At 33.1% G+C, this 22,596-nt stretch overlaps 2 protein-coding genes across 2 annotated transcripts; both read right to left on the bottom strand.

Annotated features, from left to right (window-relative positions):
* Window positions 1-397: 397 nt before the first annotated feature.
* LOC110998997 (centrosomal protein of 104 kDa) lies at window positions 398-14,127 on the bottom strand. Its single transcript, XM_022267836.2, has 20 exons — window positions 13,941-14,127; window positions 11,692-11,850; window positions 11,329-11,464; window positions 10,666-10,753; window positions 9,919-10,105; window positions 9,135-9,346; window positions 8,799-8,975; window positions 8,414-8,585; window positions 8,181-8,268; window positions 7,294-7,444; window positions 6,544-6,770; window positions 5,846-5,983; window positions 4,992-5,123; window positions 4,335-4,548; window positions 3,649-4,047; window positions 2,836-3,244; window positions 2,596-2,692; window positions 2,012-2,151; window positions 1,406-1,501; window positions 398-812 (listed from the first exon to the last, which is right to left on the bottom strand). The coding sequence occupies exons 1-20, from the start codon at window positions 13,978-13,980 to the stop codon at window positions 691-693; spliced, it is 3,384 nt and encodes a 1,127-aa protein (XP_022123528.2). The 5' UTR covers window positions 13,981-14,127; the 3' UTR covers window positions 398-690.
* Window positions 14,128-14,536: 409 nt separating this feature from the next.
* LOC110998998 (venom serine protease-like) lies at window positions 14,537-20,614 on the bottom strand. Its single transcript, XM_022267837.2, has 10 exons — window positions 20,550-20,614; window positions 20,401-20,478; window positions 19,741-19,869; window positions 19,268-19,394; window positions 18,868-18,965; window positions 17,907-18,108; window positions 17,239-17,302; window positions 16,476-16,609; window positions 15,221-15,372; window positions 14,537-14,730 (listed from the first exon to the last, which is right to left on the bottom strand). The coding sequence occupies exons 1-10, from the start codon at window positions 20,565-20,567 to the stop codon at window positions 14,551-14,553; spliced, it is 1,182 nt and encodes a 393-aa protein (XP_022123529.2). The 5' UTR covers window positions 20,568-20,614; the 3' UTR covers window positions 14,537-14,550.
* Between the last annotated feature and the right edge of the window lie 1,982 nt (window positions 20,615-22,596).

The following is a 22,596-nucleotide window of genomic DNA, read 5'->3' as shown; positions in this document are numbered from 1 at the left end:
TAATAATAAAATAATTATTTATAAGTGCAAAGGTAAGTAAATATTATTTTATTAATAAATAAATGACTTAATTTTAATAAAAAAATTGTGCGCGACGGATAGCATTATGTGGACGGTCGAAGTAGACATAAAAGACGGTTTTCAGGAAATTGACATATTAAATTACTTGTTTTATAGAAAAAAGCAAAGAAATGTGTTAAAAAAATGTACGTTTTTTTAATATGAAGTGAAATGGATTCTTTTATATTCATCTTGCTCTTAGCAATTTTAAGCCTCATAGAAGAGTGAGATAGCATAAGACTACCAAACAAGTGCAAAGTGTATTTACATACTGTTTTAAAATATGTACACACTGTTTGTAAGTTGTCTTCCTTAAAATGACACATATAGAGCAAGACTGAAAAGATGTAATTGTGTGCAGATTATACATAGATGTAATCCCTGTTTTATTATAAAGTAAGTCTAGTTAATGTTCGCATGTCGTATCAACTTATCTGATAGACCTGTGACTAGGATCGCGAAGAATTAAGAAATTATTTCAGACTTTACTAGAAACTTACAAACTTACAAATTTGTAGTTTTTTTAATACTGCATGTATTTGTTAACATTCAAGCATCGTAATTTAAAAATATTTTAGGTACAACACAAAATGATGTTTAAACTAATTAAGCAGGATTATTCAGTATACTTTACGAAGACTGCAAAAGTCGCGGATTCCTTGGGCATTGAATGAGATGTCTCTGCCATGGGAGATCTCTCGCCAACACATTGGTGAAACAGTATGGACACTTCCACTCATCAAGACCCAATGCTGAAATAGAACCCCTTAATATTGAAAATACTTTAACAAATAGTTTCACATAAAGACGATTTTTTAATTATATAAATTTGATATATAAGCAGATAGATAGCAGTAATCTCAGTAGGTATATCTATGTCAGAGATTATGTTATAAAATAATACGATGTCATTTGTTTTTAATCTTCTTCTAGGTTTTGAAATGTCAATGGGTCAAAGTCAATTGTCAGTGGTGCGTAGAATCTCTCGTGAGTAGTGACTAGTGAGTACTTGGGTAGAGTTGCTCTCTGATCAGTGCCTGAGCCAGACGTGCGCACTGACTGTTTAAAATATTAAGTGTCAGTGTATTAAGTAAATTATAATGTTGGACGACGGTAGTGACACCAATTTTGCAATTATTGATCGCGTTGAATCTGAGACATCTATATATTGCCTGGTACCTACATGAATTAATCAACCCACAATGCAAGGAGAGTGAGTTTGATTCCCGGTGAAACAATTATAGGTCTACTATGCGTCGACGTATACGGACATACGACGTACATATCCAAATTGTAACTTAGATCAATATTGTCATAAAATATGATTTAAAGATTAGTTACTTACGAATGCAGTTCGCATGGTAATCACTTTCATTGGTGCGTAATGCAGCGCCACATTTTGTGCAAGCTTTCCACAGACCCTCGCTAAGAGAACATTCCTCTGAAAGAAGAAAACATTTATATACTTACAAATCATGGTAGTTATTTTTCGCAGCGCATGCGATGAATGATATTCTAAAGGTATTTTTACACGTTGTAGTAGGGATCCTTTTTTTCCTGCAATTAAAATCAGCCTATATATATTATTCAGAGATAATGTAGCATTAAAACGTTCAATGGATTTTTAAAATCAGTGCAGTCCTTTTGGAGCCAATTTGTTACAAACATACTTACATACAAATCTTACCTCTTTATAATATGTATTAATATTGTATTGTACTTACTTATAACATTAAATCGTTCATCATGACTAATGTCCGCATGACATTGCAACCTCTTGACGCAGTTAAATCAATAATAGAGAAATTAATTTTGAAGGAATTATAAAGGTGCTTCTAGTCGTCGTAATGCCAACGATTACGATGACTTTCGTTTGTCCCATATGTTTTTCACACAGGATATGTTTAGTCTTTAGTCTGATGAAGAAGTAGGCTTATCAAGTATTTATTACCTAGTAAATGACTTTGTAGACCTCGTGCCTCCAACGCTAAATGGCAATGCGGGCAACGAGCGAGGACTACGCAACGACGCCAGTAGTGGGTTTCAAGAGCTGCGGCACGTACTCGACGACCGCACCAGGTGCACGATGTACTTAAAATTAAGAATAGTTTTTATATTAGAATATAAATCTTTAAATATCCATCACATGTGGGTAATTTATAACATAATATAAATTGATATATTTGATAAAAATATTGGTATATACAAAAGTCTTCCGTTACTTTGTTTATTGCTTGTTTATGCTCTGAATGAAACCTCATTAAGGTTTCATTTAGTTTTTTCTCTATTTTGGTTACTATTTTGTGGTCGCTTGTTTATAGCTATTTAATATTTTTATTCCCTCGATATATGCTTACGATAGATGCTTATGTTCAAATATAATTGATGTGTATGTGTGTAAAATTTGTGATCATATTTTCTTGTATAATCTTAATTATTTTGTTTTAGTGATATTGTTTAAATCATAGATAAATCAAGTTAAGATAATAAATATTATCCATAAATTGAAATAGTTGTTAATATTTTACGACTCACGTGCATACAGGTTCAGGAGTAGTTTCACTGCTGGCTTCTGCTCCAACAGCCTCATAATTATCAAATTGCTGCTCATTTAAAACTTGCTGTCTCCTCCCTGAAGTTAAGTAGAAGATGAATAGCTTTTAAATTATTTTCATAATGAAAAAATATTTTGACCAAAGCAAACAGTCTACGTTAAAAAAAACTCAATAAATACAGCTAATGTTAAATCTTTAATTATAATCCATCTAGTTATACCTGGACTATAATAGCCACTTTCATCCATTTGACTGTGGTCATCCAAGTGTAGATTCCGCACCCCAGCCACCAATTTTGGAGACTCCAGACCCGTATCTCTAAAATGATCCAATCTGAGCTTTGGAGAGTCAAGACTTCTGTCAGAATCGCGCAAATCTAGGCGTGATAGCTGTGGAGAGTCCATTGGCAGGGAATCTAGACTCCGTAATTCGGTTTTGGAGGTTTTAGGGGAGCCAATTGTTGGTGAGTCAGCATAGTTTATGTGCAATGGGTCGTAAACAGTAGCTGGTCGTTCCTTTATCTCAGGTTTTAATGGATCATGATCGTAGTGTATCATGGAATGGCGGTTTTCGGAATTTCGATTTGAACGACGGAAAATGATTTCATCTTGGTTGTCTTGAAAGTGTACCTGAAATTTATAAAGTTTAATTGAAAAGGAGAATATGTTGTCAGTACAAAGTTGACATATTAAACATCTAACAAAAGGTAATATACCTACATAGTAGTTTCAAAATACCCAAAAACATATAAGTACATAAGACAACCGTCGAATGAGTAGAATATTGTGAGTGCACGTTAGTCGTAAGAGCTAAACAGTGGTAAGTGGAAAAAAATAATATTCAAGAACTGAATGTCTTCTCTTTAGTAAAAACTGTAAGTTAAAGATGTTGAACACTTTCTTATGTTAAATATCCTTTTGAGTAAATGATCGTAAAATTGTAATGTTACGATGGCTTTGTGCAGTGACAATTTATAAAATTTTAATATTATTTATATATGTATTTAGTATTTATATATATATATATATATTACCTTTTCATTGGCAGTTGATGGTCTTGGCGAGTGTTTTGGGCTAATTGCACTATCCAACCTAAGTTTATTATAACCTGGATAACTGGAATCCTTTGTCCCTATCCTTGGTGAATACTTCTTAGTTGGAGTTTTCTTAAGACTACTTTTACTTCTTGATGTAGTCAAACTGCCACTTAAACTGGACGGCGCTAGTGTCGCACTGCTGGCACTGGATTTCAGGGCAAATGACGTGTCCATGGAAGTCATGCCAGACGTAGTGGTCATCCCTAATGACGTGGTCATGCTACTGGCAGTTGTTCCGCTTCTTGTCGATTGGGAGGCGCTGGCTTCGTGTAAAGATTCTCCTTGATCTATCCCGTTTAGGATTTGATCTTCTGTGGGGGCTTGGTTTAGCATTTTCTGCAACAATCGTTCGTGAGTAGGTTTCATATAGGTTCCTTTAATTTGTAATATTAGATACAATATGAGTATGGCTATATTTCTTTTCAAATATTTTTAAAATAAATGACCAAAGTTTTTTTAAGTAAATATTAATTTATCTTCCAAAAACATAACTTGTAAAAAATAAGTCTCGCAACACAGTTCTTGTACCGTAAAAAGAGATCCATGAAGACCGTTGTAAAAAGCAAACCTTATAACATCCCATATTGACCGTATCATCTATATTAATGTATTCGTAATCTTACCTGCATGTCAATCCTATCGAACTGCTGAAAGAGATGACGATAAATCAGATTTCTTCTGGTGACAGCATCGTCTGGCGGGAGCTGAGCTCGCACGACCCTGGGAGATCTGGTATATGCAGCTAAGAGGATCCTTTCAGCCGCAGCTCTGACAGAACCAGCCGCATGTTGTGCACCTGCTGCACCGCATTCAGCTAATCGACGAACTGTTAGGCCGCTGCAAGTTGCAGAATTGGTATTATTGTTCCAGTATGCTCCAACTCAGTATTTTGATTAGAAAAAAAAATGCTTTATTTTGTTGTAAACTGTACATTATGAGTGAACATAAACAAAATATGCCTTTTACAGTATTTCTAAAAAAATAGCTGCTACAAATTTTTTAGGTCTTCAGATTTCTGGAACTTTTTCATGAACATTTACCGGTGCAGGTTGCAGGTGAAAATATCGACTTTTTGGGTTCATGGCATGCCGGTTTTCTCATAGTATGTTTACCTTCACGTTTCGAGGGAATGTTAAATGCGCAAATACAAAGAAATTCATTGTTGCACAGCTGGGGATCGAACCTACGACCTCAATTATGAGATTCGCACGCTGAAGCTATTATAGATGTATTATTCTCAAAACTTTATAATATATTAGCTTTTAAATTCATAAAAATACCTGTTCTTATCAGTCGAAATCCCATGACTAAGAATGAGCTGTTCCAGCATTTGAAGTCTTGAAAGAGCTAGCCGTGGATGCATGGAAGCGGCCACAGGTCTTACTAACTGTTGTGGTATTATGTGTAAATTTCTGAAAACAATCATAATATTTTTGTTAAATTTTTGGAAAATTTATTTTACCTAAATATGTTTTTATAAAGATAATCTTCCTTTTCTGCAAATAAATCTTATCTTTCTGTTCTAGAAGGCATCTACCAAAAAAAATATATATGTACTTACTTGCATCGTAAATAAACTTACAAAATCATTACAGATACCTAATAAATAACGTAAGCGGTAACTATTCACATGTATATCACATACAAATCAATAAATACACATACATAAAAACAACACAACATTAAACAGTAATACATAAAATATTTCCAAAAAAACTAATTATTTCTTACAGTATAGGAACTGACATCAAGCAAACATTCTGTCAATTCAACGGGCAATTGAAAACGTCTGTTAAATTGTAAACGTAAGTAAATAATATGAAGTAGCGTGTCTAAATCTGTATACTCTTGAAATTGTTTACCCTCTGGATTTTCATTTGTTTATAACTAGCTATAGATATCTTTATCGCTTTTATCGTCTGTTTCACAATGTCCGGATAAGTTCCAAATAAGCTATTTATTACTTATTGGTAGGATAAATAGTATTTTTGCGATTCACAACTGTCAGATAGCGCTATTCGTCATGAAATGCCAAGTATCTTATTCGGAACTTTTATCTTTCGAATAATTTATGTATTGCTATTTGGTACTGTATCCATACATTGTGAAACTGACCCTTATTGTTATCTTATACCTGACGTGTGCACAATCAGCTACAGTAAGCACTGTATGTTGAGCCGTCGAGTGGACGCGTGGTGCTGGATCCCCACACGCCCTTAATAACTCCGGTAATATTTTCTCCAGACATCGTCCTACTTCAGCTGCACACACTCTGAAACACACAGTTCAAAGCTTAAAAAACAGTTACAAATAAATATAGATAACATTAATACAATTTACTAGCGTTTAGTGTTTACGAGTTTTACTAGTGATAGTAAAAGTAAATGAAGGTTTTAGACAATTTTTTTCCGCGTACGAATTATTTGTAGAGGTCTATTAAGTTTGGGGTGTGAAATTATTATATAAATTACCATCTACGTATAACTCAAAATACGCTTTATAATACGTTATCATGTAACGCGGAGATTTCTCAAGTTATATGTTTGTTATGTGAAATTTATAATGATTTCTCAAGTCCATAATTAGTTTTGAGTACCTTTTCACCTGTTTTAATTGGTCTAGTTGTTTTAGATTTCTTGGAGGTTACGGGTATTGGCGTGTTAAACCAATTTAAAGGGGTATACAAGCCTAGAAGACTAAAATTAGTTCGGCTGTCTGATAACGTGCGTAAAAAATAGATCGTACTGTATGAGAAACAGAGATCTTAAAACATAATTCATATTAAATAGAGCCAGACTACTTTTTCATTTATATTAATATAGATCGTCTCACCTATCAGGAACAAAATCTTTGAACAACACTCGGACCACCTCATTAGCCTGACTGTATACCGAAAAGACCTTGTCTCTCAGCGCTCTCTGCAGCAAGATGGCAGCGGCCCTCGCTGTTTTGTTTGGTGACGTCTTTGTGCTACCATTGGATGGAGAGGTTAGTTCAGTACGAAGCCGAGCCAGGCCTTCTTCTTTGTCCAGGTAGTTCTTGGAGAAGAACTTTTCTACCTGAGAAAGGAACCTTTTTCTTTATCATATTACCTTCTTACGAGAACTTAATGCTTTCTATATCTATATATATAATACTAGCAGACTTGGCCAAGCGTTGCTGTGGCTAAGATTTTTGTTATATTAACGAATTTTGTTATTGAACTTATGTGAAACATTGGTACTTATATCACAGCGCCATCTGTTTGAATTGTACCAAATAATAAACAAATAATTTGCAATGAAATAAAATTGCGACAATAATTAAAGATCAAATTATATCAAATAATTAAAGATTAAAGAGAAGAAAGTTTTCCTATCTCTTAAGTTGGACCAGACTGCTCACGGTGTGCCAATTTAATATAAAATCGGTTAAGTAGTTTAGGAGTCCATCGCGGACAAACATCGTAACAGCAGATTTATATATATTAAGATTACTTATTCTGCTAATCGGAACGGAGAAAGAGATAACTAACATCAGTCCAGCCAATCTTGTGTAACACGAATTAGTTTCACATATTTAGATAAATCATTAAATACTCACTAAAGGATAACCAAATATAAGTATAGGCAGGGCAGCCTGTTTTCTTTCCCTCTCATTCAGTTTGTGTACAGCACGAGGATGCGAGGAAGCACTTCCTCCACCACTGCATTCCTCTTCACGGGCCTCACGCAGGTATTCATTAGTATGAGAGCTAAAGAAACGACATTGTGGTAAAAGCTTTGTCTTTTTAACTCTAAATTAACTTATTACCATAATACAAAATAGTTTTTATATTTGTTTAATATTACAGTACCTGGATGGCCGAGCTTGGCTCGGTATTTTTATTTTTTTATAAATTGTGTTTTTTTGGAAATTATATTTAAGTACGAATTACATATTAATAAAATGATGAAATATGAACAGTATACAATATATATGCTGAATTGCTTTAGTGTTGATGTGTCGTTAAAGCAATTAAAAAAAAATAGTATTATTATTCGCCGATAGATGTCAGGAAGATTCATTTTTCAGTTTAAATCGGGCCTACTCAAACACCACCTTTTTGTTATCTTCTATCATTTATTCCTAGCTAGATCGATTTATCGCCCCCGAAACCCCCCGTATACTAAATTTCATGAAAATCGTTGGAGCCGATTCCGAGATTCCAATTATATATATATATATATATATATACATATATACAAGAATTGCTCGTTTAAAGATATAAGATTTATGTATCGCTCTATATTCTTGTTCATTTATGATAAATAAAATTTAATTGAGAATTTTTTTACATAATATGTCATTTCATGCAAATGTTTCTAACAGATTGTGCAATAATTAAAATCATATCATATTTCTAATATTGATTAATCTTAAATTTCCTCATAATAAGAACATTACTTGTATACAATAATCGCCTACTAAGATTTAAATTTTATACTGACTGCCGTAATGCTGGTAATAGTCGTTCTTCGTAGGCCTCATAAGTTGATCTTGGACCAGCACTTTTGTTTCTCCTGCGTACCATCGAACCTAGAAAATATAAATTTTATGGTGTTTTCCCCGCTCAAGGAATAAATATCGCAACATAGCGAGGATATGCTGTCAGCATTAAAGGTACACTGCCAAGGAACCAAACGATTTAAAATATGTTGTTAGAGACTTGTATCTATATTACCGTTGGCAGCATTTGGCGTTATACTTCTTCGAGGGCTGTCACTCTCCTTTCGCAATTCCTCTTCTTCTTTTTTCTGTTTTTCTAGCTGGTGCAGTTTCTCTTCTTGTTCTTGTGTTGGTTGTGGCGTTTGGGGTTCTGGTTGCACATCTTCCTGTAGAGTTTGTATTGGGGACTGAAAAATAATTTTATTTTTATAACTGATGATACTACTTAATATTTTTACTTTGATATAGCGGGTATATATTTTTGACATATGCTCACTCTACTTCTACTCTCTCCATTCCACTGCTCTGATACAACGGGACTTTATCCAGTCATATTACATACAAGTTTTAATACTTTTCTATCAACATTGAATACAACAAATGATCAGTTATCAACTTACAGCAGAAATATGGTTGGGTTCCTCGTCGTCGATTCCGTTCATCTGAGGGTGATCCATCTCTATAGGTGGTACTGGTGATGGAATATCCAGGCTCATAGCACCAGCTGCTACAGATGGCGATAAGTGGTGAGAGAAGTCATAGGCTTGGGGCATAGATGAATCGTTGCGTGTGTCAGGCTAGAAGAAGAGTCACATGATCATATACAAAAGAAGTGTTTTATGGAGATTTAAGAGATTCCTTTTATTATTCGTATTTAATTCGCATTAGCGCTAACTGTAGTTATAAAAGCACTACATCGAAAGTCACTATGGAAAAGACTGGTGCTGTAGACATACCCCTTCTTCCTCAAATAGCCGCAGTAACTCAGAATCCTCTTTCACGCCTATGAGAGCATCTGATATTCTGTCCCTCATTCTTCTTGCAAGCTCGAAATCATCTCTTGCTGCAGCCGTCCTCTTTCGAAGCCTCCACCTCCCGATTCTGATCCCTGCTGCTGCTAACGCTGAACCAGCAGATTTGAGGCGACGAGCGTATTCAAATCGCTCTTCTGTTAAACGTGTTTTAAAAGTGTTTAACATATAAAGATACTGAAGCGAACTATGACCGTATATCGAAGCCAATTTTTATGGGTGTCAAGACTTTAGCATACCTACTATGTTAGATTTAATATAAAGAGCTTTAAACAAACACCCTTAGGTGTATAAACGTATACAGAATATTTACGACACTATAGTGACTAGATCCAGTGGCACAAAATGGCTCTTGGCCTCAGATAATCAATAATAGACCTGTATAGTAATTTTATGATGGGAGTACATTGTCTTCACATATAATTATTCAATTAATGTATACAAATATTGTAAATTCTTTTTTATAAGTGTGGAGTTGTTTGTCCACACGAAACTGACAAGAAGAACATTGGTGGATAGGAAGGGAACTTACGACCTCAGAGACGAAAGTCACACTCTATTTGGAACTAGGGCAACACGAAATCTTATTTATTTTTAATGAAATTAATGTTTATAAGTTTTTTGATTTGAACCTTAACAATACTGACAGTATGGTAATAAAATACATACAAATACTTAGTATAAAAAAAAGTTCAAAGATATTTCTTACCAGTAACAGCGATTCTCTTCTTCTCATCCAAACTTCTAACAAGATCAGCTATCTCATTGTCCACATACATTATAAACGCCAGATCATCGTATGGAGAGAAGCTTATTTCGGCTTTTATATTCTCTGCTACTGTTTTTTCTTCATCTTCCACCTCATCCCCAAGTACGTTGACTGCCATTAATGCTACCTAAAAAACGAAAGTATAAAATATTTATATTTAAAATAGTATTAACTCGTCGACTGTGTGGCTATTTGAGTATAGTATATAATTTTATTCTAGGAGTATATTGTCTTAGACAATATACTCCTAGAATAAAATTACTATTTCAATACAATTTGTCTTCACACATAATTATTTTACTAATGTCTACAAAATATTGTAACACCTACTTTAAAATAGTAAGTGTGGAGTTTCTTGCCCATTCTTCTCCACACCAAACTACCTTTTGGAGGGGGCAACGAGAATAATTTTTATATTTTATTTAACGTTTAAAAGAGCCATTTTAGGTGATCTAATTAATACAAATGATTTGACTTGACTTGACCGAAATAGTAAAATAAGAACGTTAGTTAAATCAAACATTTTTTCACACTTTTCTTCTTCTTTCTTCTTTTTATAGGACATGCCAATACATAGAGCAACACACAAGACTGCCAATAATTATTATATTGCTGTATTTGATTATTCTAGTAACTTTAATTTGTTACTGAGCCAAAATAAATTCATTATTCTCTGAAAAACTTTACCTGATCATCTTCTTTAGAGGGTGGATGAGGCGCTGACAATCTGAGTTTCACAAAGCGGGCTACTGTTGGTTCTGGCAAAGCAGCAGACCTGAGAAACACCTAAATTCTAACGTGGTTCTATGAAATGATGTACTTATATTGGATTACGCATCAAGCATAAATTAAACTGTATTATTAATAGCATAAATAAATGTATTAATAATCGCATACAATCATAACGTTAATAAAATCCTCTATTAATATTATGTATCGTATTTATTACCGAATTACTAATTACTTATGTAAAACTTTTCTTTCATTTGGTAGTTGTAAATAAATTAGTTGTAAATAATACTGTTATTTATGAGATGTGTTGGCCTCGTTGCTTCAGCGTGCGACTCTTAATCCTCGTCGTAGGTTCGATCTACGGCTGTGCACCGATGGACTTTCTTTTTATGTGCCCATTTAACATTCATCGACCGGCTTGCCTTAGACTCAAAAAGTCGACGGCGTTTGTCAGGCACAGGAGGTTGATGACTTATTTGCCTTTCATAAACAAATACAGAAATTTGAGGCCCAGGCCTAAAAAGTTTCAACGCCAATGATTTATTTACGTTGTTATATAAGAGCTCATAGTATTATAGTAGTTAGATGAGAAATGAGAATAACATTCACGAGGTTTACCGAAGCTCTCTAGTCCTGGCCTGTGGAGCTGGTCTTGCAAGCGTTACTTTGCCGACGCTGGTGTAAGTAGCTCCACATGGCGTTGCAGCACCTTCAGACACCAGACCACCTGATACTAGCACCTCTACACACGCCGCTGTAATATAAAATCCACTATACAGAAGATGCAAACATCAAGGACATAAAAGGAACTATGTTCAATACTTTTATACTAATATTAAAAAATCATACACTCCTAAAATAGTATTTTTATGAATGGTGTGTTTGATTTACATGCATATTCTAAAGATTTACATGATCTCAGTTGGAGGTTTTTTATCGGAGATGATTAGGTATAAACTATACAAGATAAATGCTACCGACGTATGAGTTGATGATGCGCCAGGAGTTGCAGCTTGTGAATGTTTGTCACAGAAGTCAGGCGCAGCAACAGCTCGTGTGGCGGTTTGCCGATGCTTCGCCATCCTCTTACAGCTGGTCCTTGTGCGTTCAACTCGCATGCTGGATATGAGCTATCCTCACCTGAAAATGTTACATAACAACGACGTTTTCGACTAAATAGGCTTAAGATTCACGTATTAAAAACTGTCGGGTATCCAAAAAAAACTAAAATATAAACTCTATTTTGCAGTGAAGCAAGTAACAGATTGTTTAATATGGAGGAAGATTCTTGCACTTTTTAAACGTGAAAAGTTTGGACTATATCTAAAATAATGATTATTAATCGTGAATTAAACAAAGCGTAACTCTTAAACAAATGTTAACCTCCGTAAAATAATAATATTTTCACATGTTACACTTACAATACCGGAAATATATTAATAAATAATTTGTAAGAGTTTTTCAGAATTTAGAGAATTCCAGCTATTATAACGGGTCGATATAGCCCGCTATTCACCGCAACTCTATCAAGACATAACACCAAGATCCAATGTGTTTTTGATGTATTTGTGATTCTCTCTCCTTTGTTTAAACCAGATAAATCGAAATAAATTAACAACGAGATATTTTCCTGCATGGACTTCTGTGTATCTTAATAATAATAATAATAATAATAGCCTTTATTCAGATACCTTTTACATTATATATTTTATATACATTTAAACAAATTTTCATTTTAATCCAACTCTGGTACATCTGTGTATCTTATTATATATAAAAACTAATTTTAAACAGTATTGTTTTTTTATAGAACAGGGGGCAAACAGGCAGGAGGCTCATCTGATGTTAAGTGATACCGCCGCCCATGGACTAAAATAGACTGGACTAAAAACAGAATAATGCTCTCAATGCCAGAGGGCATTATTCTGTTTTTATATTAAAATTGGGCCCTATTTCATTCGTTCCTTCTCTTGGACTAAGTCTAGACTAAATAAATATTTCAACACAGTGGGAGTATCGATCGTATAATGAGTGGATTTATTATTCTATTCCATTCACCTTTGTTGTGGTCGTTGTATGAATTTATAAGTTTTTATGCGTTGTGTTATGTGTATGGCTGAAACTAAATTCGGGTATATTTTACACGCTTCACAGAACATATTTTAGCACTATCTGTATATTTTGGGGGTGCTTTATAGATTTATATAGATTTATTTTACATGTATCTTTTGTAATTTGAATTATACAAATATTTACAGATTTACAGGTTATATACTTGATACATATTCTTTAAGCGACGGAAGCACATTATTAAGTAATATTATATTTATATAGGTTTAAATATATCTCTTGAATAATAGGTTTCTTTTTATCTTTATAACAATTTTATCTTAATTTAAAACAATTCTCTCGTCTATCTAAACGAAGAAACTATCTCTGACGTAATTTGATGAAAATTAATCTTAAACCACAATCAAGCTTAAACTGGTGAGCCCGCTTATACGACTATAGACAAATCGGTAAAGATTACGACTCGTTTTTATAAAACCCAATATTTTAACATATAGATCTCAGTTAAGACTTTTAATTTTACGGTCCTTAACTTAAAATAATCAAGCTTTAAATATATATACGAAGAGATCCACTGCATTGCAGGTGCATTTATAATTGGCCCTAATAATCATAACATAAACAACCTTTTCTGCGCAAAATCAGTGAATGAATGAATCTTATGTTATTTGTTATATATACTAAATGTTATTAAGATTTACATTAAGATTATTATATACGAGTATTGTAACTTATTAACATAAAAACCAATAGACCAACTTCAAACTCTTTCATTAAAATACAAGATTATCTCTCAGTTGAGGTTATTTACAATACATATATTAAAATGAAATATCCAGATATGTGTGGAAAGGTTGGTATTTCTCATCGAAAACTAAATTCAATCTGTATTAAAAGAGAGAAATCTCTTTTCTGATTTATGTTCAGAGGTGTCAATACAAAATTCCTTTAGGAATATGCATACATTACTTCTTTTTTATTTGCAAGAATTTCTAAAAAAAACATTTACATATAGTACATACTGCATTTAACTAGAAAATGCAGTTTGAATATTTATATAGTAGTACATATCCACGACTACTAAGTTGTGTTCTACAAAAATTTGCATTAGATATATTTTTATGTATTAAAATCGACCTATTTTTATAAATTAAACTTACTTGTTGCATAAACAACGTGAAATGGTATACGTTTCGGCATTTTCTTCTACCTGGCGATCCGTTTCATAGTTATCTTTTCCATATTTATAGTTGCACTTTGTCAAGAATTATAATTCATATTTAATATAAATAATACCCATCACTGATAAGACTATATAGATTCTAAATTAGGACGTTGTATGGACGAAGTCAATTTGTCTGGGAGGTAAGATCAATACTGCTGGAGACAACGCGGCCGAGGGGCATGATTTTGTTATCAACGCCATCTCGCAGAGGGTTGATGAACTAAGAAAGATAAATGCGACTGGCGTTGTTTTGCAAAATAGGGTGACGGAAAAAGGAAGTGAAACAATAATATGGATTTAACATTGGATTTTTTTTGGATGAAATATGTTATTCAAGTGTATTTAATAATTTATCATCATACAGGTTCAAAGTTTGACCCTCCCAACCAGAAACAGTTCTTTTTTTCGCGGGTTATCGAACCCGGTTCATGTAATATACACTTGTAGGTGTGCCTCATCTAATTACAAACTCATCTAATTTCAAACACCAACTTAATTAAAAATACAATATAACAAACATAACGTGTTTATTGTTATTTAAGTATTTATTTTACACAATAGTCATCTGGAGCTGTCTGTACAATCCAGTCAAGTACATCGGTGACTCTTGTATTAACAGCTGGCTTGTTGAGACCGGCACAAAGCTCTCCAGTGCTGACCATGGCAGAAAGAAAGAGAAAACTTGTCTCTCTATCTGTGAATAGCAGCGGACCACCTGAATCGAACTGAAACATATTTTTTATTAATATATTCTGTTTTGTAGCTTTCGCATAAACTTACCGAGCTTATAAAGAATGATGTAAAGTGTATAGTTGAAATTTTTGTAAATATGTGAGCACTATGTGTCTTATTAATAATTTTATTATCTGCTGCATTGTTTTTAAACTAGTTAGGTCTTCACTTATTCTCGTAATTAAAAAAATTCTCCATATGAAACTACCTTTTGGAAGGGGCATCTAGAGTATTTTCTAAATATTACACTTTTGCCCCTTTATAGGCCTAATTGAAATAAATGAATTGACTTTAACTGGGGAATTGCTTTATTAATAAAAATCTCATATCTTTAAAAATAAGAATATACCGCAAAGCATATAATTTATAGGCAACAAGTGAACCATATTAGTGATATTATTTTCTATATAAAGGTTATGTAACTAAAACAGAGATACAAGAATCTCGACAAAGCTTTAGAAGTCTTGAAGTACTATGCCTTACCTGACATGCGTCTTTACCAGGTGTATAGGTACACAGTTGACGCGGAGTCAAAGATCGCACATTGTTCCTGCAGTCATTCTGACTAATCACGTCTACTTGGACCTTCTGAAGGACATCTGATTTCGGACCCCCAATAAAGATAGTACCCCATCCTGCGAGAAATCAACACATTTCATAATTCATACTAATTGTTTAAGAATAAAATTTGTTGATGCTTCCACAAAGAGCAAAACATAACGTTGTTAAGTTGCGTTCACAAAAGCAATTTTAACTTAAGCCTAAATAAATCTAAAAAAATATATTGTCATGAAATATAATATCAATTATTCATTAATGTTAGTGATTAAGTTGTAAGAGAAAGATAGCCTAGTTACAGGACTATTGATAGCAGATAAGCAAGCTACCTAAGTAGAAGACTTTTAATTCTAGTAACTCTAGGATTCCGAAGAAATAAAATTTAAGCAAAAAGATTGGTATGAATATTAAAGTGAAATATTTTATACAAATAAACAAGGCGAATTAAGTCTTTTCGGAGTTTTAGGGTATCTAACTCGAAATAGTCCAAAAGAGCCTCGTAGGTTTGCAAAAGACTTCTCAAGTGAAAACGATTCCAAATCTTTTTAAAGACACGGATTTGAACCGTTTCAATGGTAGGTACATTTTGAAATGTCCAGACCAGATTACAGTAGCCTGTTCTAAAATGGTACAGACAAGTGTTTTTTTAAAAGGTTACTGTACTTTTTACGTTTTCAAAGGATGAAGAGGATCTTGATAGAAAACATTTTATCAGCTTAGTTGGCATTTGATTTTGAGAGTTTAAGAATATTAAATTTTTGTACATAAGATTCCCCGAGGTTTCTTTATGAATATATTCGAACTGATGTTGGGTTTTTATTTATTGGTTGTGACCCTTGGTGTACACATGAGTGTACGGATAAAGCTTCAGAAAGATAGACATTAATTGCGACAATTTGTATGTCATTTTTAAATTTAACAGATAACCCATCTCTTCCGCTTCCAGATAAAGATCTCCTAGTTAATATTGCGTATTTGTTGTATATGCGCAATGTATATAATTTAGCATAACTTAGCAGAATAGAAATTGGCATAAAGTTGTATAGTCTCCCGGATATGACGTTAATTCATAGTTATTTTTACTACAATGCATCCATCAAATTTTCCGAAGCCAATTTCATTTGGCTTTTCGTAGGTCAAGCCTGCTCCAATGGAATGAACATTGATAGAAAATATTTACCTAGTACAGTAAGCTTTTCCCCAGTGAAGCTATAGCCTGCAAACTTGAACGGTAAACATACAGGCATTACGTTCTCACTGAATTGTATAATCTCTGTTAATGATAGGATTCCCACGTCGTAGTCGTATGTATAACTGAAAAAAAATAAGGGTTATTTAGATGATATTTAATGCTAAAAAACTTTTTGTACGTGAAATGTTGGTAAATCCTTAACTATAATCATATTCGTAGCAGAACATGCAAGTACTGATTCGTGAAATGAGTTCTATATGTATAAATGATGCATTGTGATATGCACTTTATTATCTGATCGGTTAGTATTTAAATAATTATTATCAACACGCATTGTAATTCTTCGCAATTATAACAAAATAAACACTACTTATGCAGAGCTTGATACAATGTAATTTTTTTATACATTTATATTCACCATAATTATCATGTATTTTCAAATAGATACTATTGAAAATGCATCACATATGATGTGGTAAACTTTAATAAACAATTTGTGTTATTAGAAGGAATTTGCAAACTGCGTTAGAGGAGCTTAATACATACAAGGACCTATTAGTCAATATTAGTTTTTAGTTAGAATTAGTCAAGGCAATATAGCATATATCATATACGTGATTTATTTAAGCTTATCGTAATAAATGGCCGTACGGTATATCGGCTATCAATAATAAAACTCCCTGTATATGTGGATCTAGAAAATATGACGAAGAAATTTTTATTGAACAATAGTAATAATATAAGTACTCACTTATTATAATTTGGATGGATTCTGACACCTGCAACTGCGTAGCCTTTGGTCGATGGCGAATCATCTAAAACAAGGTGTGTGTAGTGGGTAAAACATTTTATAGCATATAAGGAAGGAAAAAGAATCGTTGGAAGACCACAAAAGCTATGACGACTAAGTTAAATATTCTGGAGAAATTTAAATGGAGGAAGATAACAACAGATCCAATAGGAAAATTCAGGAGTAGGCCTTTACTCAGAAGATGTTCATATTGCAGAACAAATAATAATAACAACTACCTATAGTAATAACCTACCTACAAAACTAAAAAATCCATTTGATATGTATTTTTAGCAGTATGTTTTGTTTATGTATTCACAGACATAGACATATCATTTATTACAAACAAAAACACACACAAATAAACAGAAAATATAGATATAAGATATGAAGTCCTGTGTACATTACACAGTGTGAAGTAAATAAAATATATGCGGTGTCGAGACCCTTGGTCCGTGAAAGAATTAGTACTATTCAAAGGGGGAACGCTGCCAGTATATTCGGAACCAAAAAGTCGGCGTGGTGCTGATCACCTACTTGCCTAGTCGTTTTTTAAAGAGGCTACACAATACAGATTTATAATTTATAATATGTATATTCCGATTGCCTCAAACAAATACAGAAAATACCTCCTCGTGAAGTATCGTGTTCTCCTACCACCACCCCCAAATTGGAGGCTATCTTTCCAACGACGCAATGGGCAGCTGTGACGACATATCTCTTGGAGATGATGGTGCCTCCACACACAATTGTATCTTTGCCGCGTTCCAAAAGACCAGCCATCATAGGATATTCATTTGGGATGGTATCTTCACCGTTTACTATGCGTCTCTGAATCGTGAAATGAGTATAAATATAAGCAAGTAGATTCTTTTAAGCGAAAAAAAGAAAAACAGCACAATGAAACATTACTACTTAAACGAAATTAGAAAGAAAGAAAAGAGTAAGTAAGTAAATCCTTTATTTTAATTATATAATCAAATTAAAATGATAACACACAAGAGATCAAATGTGTTCAGTTTGGCGACAATAATGTTTCAATAATCAGATTGTATGTAATAAAAATACAATGGAAATTTCCATTGATAATTTTTACAAGACACTTTTTACTCTTTTGTTCGAAAAGTAAGCAAATACCAATATAATTAATAATTAATATTAATTCGACTTAGGGTTCTTCAAGAAAAGAGCGTACCAATTCTTAAAAGACCGGCAACGCACTCGCGAGCCCTCTGGCATTGAGAGTGTCCATGGGCGGCAGTATCACTTCACAACAGATGAGCCTCCTGACCGTTTGCCCCCTGTTTGTTCTATAAAAAAAATCTCTCCCTAGCCCATCCCTTTGCTTTTAATGTGTTTGAAGATGAAAGGGCGTCTGAAAGCGAAAAAGCGTTGGGTGCAAGTGCGTTTTTTTAGCTAGTGTAGCTTAGATATTTATTATGTAGGATGGTTATAGGTTTGCGTTATGTAACCGTTGTCGAAAAAGTTGTCTAGTTTCCAAAGTTTTGTCTAAAAACTTAAAAATTGTACAATAAAACAGAACGTTAGTGTTGATAATCAAAATTTACGGAATGAATAGCTAAAACTCACAACTTTCTTGATACCACAATTGCAGTTTGATGGTGGTTGAACGCGCTGTGTTATTACGTTACACGAGAAATATCCCACGCGTTCTGGAGTTAGTAAATCTGAAAGGTAATATATAAATCTTATATCTGCACAGACTACTATGATACATTGTAATTATGATCGCGAAAAGATGACTAAATCTTATAAAACACGCAGTTGTATTTACTGTTTACCATATAGTGTTCTTATATTTGTTGGAAACTTACACATACATATACAATAGAAGACGACTTTTGACATTAATAATTCACAAAAACTAAAACAATTCCGTTAATTTTGTTGACACATAGTATAAAACATTTTTTAATGTGAAATATTAAGTTATTACTTAATTTATTTTTTAAATTTATACATTACGTACTGATAATAAGATTCTGTTTAGTTGACACTGCAGTCACAGTTCCTTGTCCACAATACACCTCAGCATCACGAAGACCTGGATCACCACTTTTGGAGACTTGTATTTGCCCTCTTGAGCATTGCTGATTCTAAAATTTGAGTTTATGTTGTCGAGTATGTACGCAAACACATCACTTGTTTTTTTTTATATTTTCTTAAAAAAATATATTAATAGTAAGGCCTCTGTGGTTTTTAATAATGGGAAATAATCAATTTAGATCATGTCCATATTAAAATCGTTATAATTCTCAGAACTTGTTGGAATACAAAACATGTCATCCAATGAGATAAAAACAGAGTTGATAATCAAAATGTTTGATATTATTATTTACCAAATTTGTTGCCCGCCATTGTCATACACCATGGAACAGAAAGGATAGTTGCGAATAGTAGATATGATATAATATGCTTAATATTATATAAATCAATACTTACCGCAGGCACATTAATTTGGCAATCCGCCCTACAGTTGTATCCTGAGGGACATGAAAGCGCCCATGAGCACTGAGAATAACATGAACTATATCTCGGACAGTCTATACTGTATATCTGTCCCGCTTGTACCTACAAAATATATGTTATACATCTTCAGTTAATTATATTTCTATCAGGACTATCATAAAAACAATTTCTAGTTAACAATTCAACAGTAGACTTGAGTATTATCTGAATTAAAATTAAACTGTGTTAATTCAGGATATTAGAATAATATTTCATTTTTATAAAAATACTAGCAGACTCGGCCAAGCATTGCTGTGACTAAGGTTTTGATTATATTACATAGTAGTAAACTATTCAAGGGAAACGGTAGGAGAACATATGTGAAAGGTAGATAGTATATGTGAAACGTTGACACTTTTAAGACAGCGCTATCTGTTAGAATTCTATCAAATAATAAACAAATATTTGCAATAAAATATTATTGCGACTATAATTAAATATCTAAGCTATCCTATCTCTTAAGATGGACCAGACTGCTCACGGTGTGCCAATTTAATTTAAAATCGATTAAGTAGTTTGACTCCTAAACGTAAAACATCGCGGACAAACATCGTGACAGGAGATTTATATATATTAAGATTGATGTATAATTACATTGAGATTGAAAGCACATATCCCGTTCTGTGCCCGGACGTAGACAAAAGAAGAGAATACGTAAAGTATTGTAAATATCTGAAAAAAAAAATAGTTATAATATATATATAAAAATATAAAGTAATCGAACAAAAATAACAGAAATTCACCAATTCACTATTCCACATTTCCGAAGGTTACTTTTGACTAAATAATAATGACATTTTCTTTTATACTATTCATTTTGAAGTAAAAACAATATTATCATTACCAAATTAACATGTTAATAAACTTGAAAGAAACGTGACTTTTGTTAAAATTTTCAAAATACTTTAATTTATTATAACTAAAAAATACCTTCGAATAGAAAACGTAATTCTTCTGGACTGAAGCCTGGATATTGAGAATGTAATACAAATTCCACTCGAATCACCTTGTTTTCTCGTTCCACACCTTTTTTTATAAAGAACAAAACGGCAAACGGGCAGGAGGCTCATCAGATGTTAAGTGATAACGCCGCCCATGGACACTCTCAATGCCAGAGGGCTAAGTAACTTAAGTCGAATTTCAAGCAGTTTTTCCGCGCACCATCGGCGGCGGTATGTCCCCTGTTCTATATAAAAAAATAATATTTACAGCATTTAAAAGAGGTCGTATCGTTTTGTCTTTCATTACACTCTTCTGAGCTCACTGCACTGGTTACAATACTCTCATGTCTTTTAACCATTTCGTTATATATCAATTGTTTATTTACAGCGTAATACCTAAACAAGAAGAATAGTTTTTAAATTTAAATAAGATTTTTTTTACCAACATATACGTATTTTATTATGTTCAATTTTACTTACATCTATGTAATATCCGTAACATAGACTAATTACCACATTTAAATAAAATAACAATTAAAATTAATCACTTTCTTTGTACTACATGAATATTAAGCATGTATAACGAGACATTTAAATTTAAATTGGTATTTTGGGTACGATACATATATCGGATAGAGATTGACATGAAACTGTTTGCTATGAACGAATTAAGGAACTTATTACAATTTAAAGGATGTCAGGTTCCCTTTCTCCTGCTATTTTTAAATGTGATTATTTATTCAAAACAAATAATATAATACATAAAATATAAATAATAACTAACCTTAAAATTTAATAATTAAAATATATTATTAAAAGGAGTCCCTTTAGGCAAGGTTCCGAAGATACTAAATCATATTCAGAGCCTAAAGCCCTGTATTTGCAGGCATTAGCTTTTATTGCAATAATCTAATCGATCTAAAATGTAGTCATTGGAGAATCGTAGGAAATTAATTAATATCGTTTGTATTAACGCTATTTAACAATCAGATAGTTTCCCCGAACCTTTTATCAAAATTTTAATTTCGTGTACCCTGTAGATACCCCAGGCATCCCATCATTACATACATTTATATGTATATAGTATGTAATGATGGGATGCCATATATGTTTTTATATACATTTTTCCCTGCTTTAGAACGCGTTTTGGCCAAAGCTCACCGATGTCCAGATAAACGATCTAGGTCTGGCTATTCATAGTTACTCCCCTCACGATTATTATTAGATATTTATTAAGTTTTTTCAAAACTTTAATTGGTTTGTTTCATCTACGTGTATGTCATGTTTGCCTATAAGTAGCGTTGGCAAGCGTCTGCAAGTTTTTATTAATAAAAAAAATTGTCATCACATCGCACAGCTTCCAAGGGAAAAGTGATTTTATATTTAAAGGTAAGGTGCCTTTATATCGTGGATGAGTTTTTAGACCATGTTTGACTACAATTATAAATAACTTAACTGCTCTTATTGATACATCATGATAATTAATATGACATTTGATTTCGGTGCTTTACTCAATCTGAATGTACCAGTCTCCTAGCATATAAGATTTCTTATTATTTTTACTATGTCGTCGTTGGAGCCTGTCGACTTCCATTGCGGGACTGCCTCAAATGACTAGTATGATTCCTCGCCCTTTGAATCCAACGCTCTTTCTTCCTCCAGTAGTAGGGATTCACGGGTTCTGCCTCAAGAGGCAGAACCCGTGAATCCCCGCGTGGGTGGCCAATATCAGCGTCACGGTATGACACGAAACTAAAAAAAAAAAAAAAAAAAAAAAAAAAAAAAAAAAAAAAAAGTTTGGTCTCTTTCCCCACTAAACAGACCGTGCTGAGTCGATAGCACTCACTCC

The sequence above is a fragment of the Pieris rapae genome, chromosome 20 (genome assembly GCF_905147795.1).
Source record: "Pieris rapae chromosome 20, ilPieRapa1.1, whole genome shotgun sequence".
In the NCBI taxonomy this organism is placed as follows: domain Eukaryota; kingdom Metazoa; phylum Arthropoda; class Insecta; order Lepidoptera; family Pieridae; genus Pieris; species Pieris rapae.
This window is presented reverse-complemented; position numbering and strand designations above follow the sequence as displayed.

What these genes read in the sequence shown, in the direction of transcription:
- LOC110998997 (XM_022267836.2), bottom strand. Translation starts at nt 13,980, where the DNA reads ATGCCGAAACGTATACCATTTCACGTTGTTTATGCAACAA. An exon ending in GGCTATTTGAGGAAGAAGGG is followed by an intron (nt 8,976 to 9,134) that starts GTATGTCTACAG and finishes CTCTTCTTCTAG; the next exon opens with CCTGACACACGCAACGATTC. An exon ending in ATTTCGACTGATAAGAACAG is followed by an intron (nt 4,549 to 4,991) that starts GTATTTTTATGA and finishes TGCAACTTGCAG; the next exon opens with CGGCCTAACAGTTCGTCGAT.
- LOC110998998 (XM_022267837.2), bottom strand. An exon ending in TATGTGCTTTCAATCTCAAT is followed by an intron (nt 19,870 to 20,400) that starts GTAATTATACAT and finishes TATATTTTGTAG; the next exon opens with GTACAAGCGGGACAGATATA. An exon ending in GCCAAATTAATGTGCCTGCG is followed by an intron (nt 19,395 to 19,740) that starts GTAAGTATTGAT and finishes CTCAAATTTTAG; the next exon opens with AATCAGCAATGCTCAAGAGG.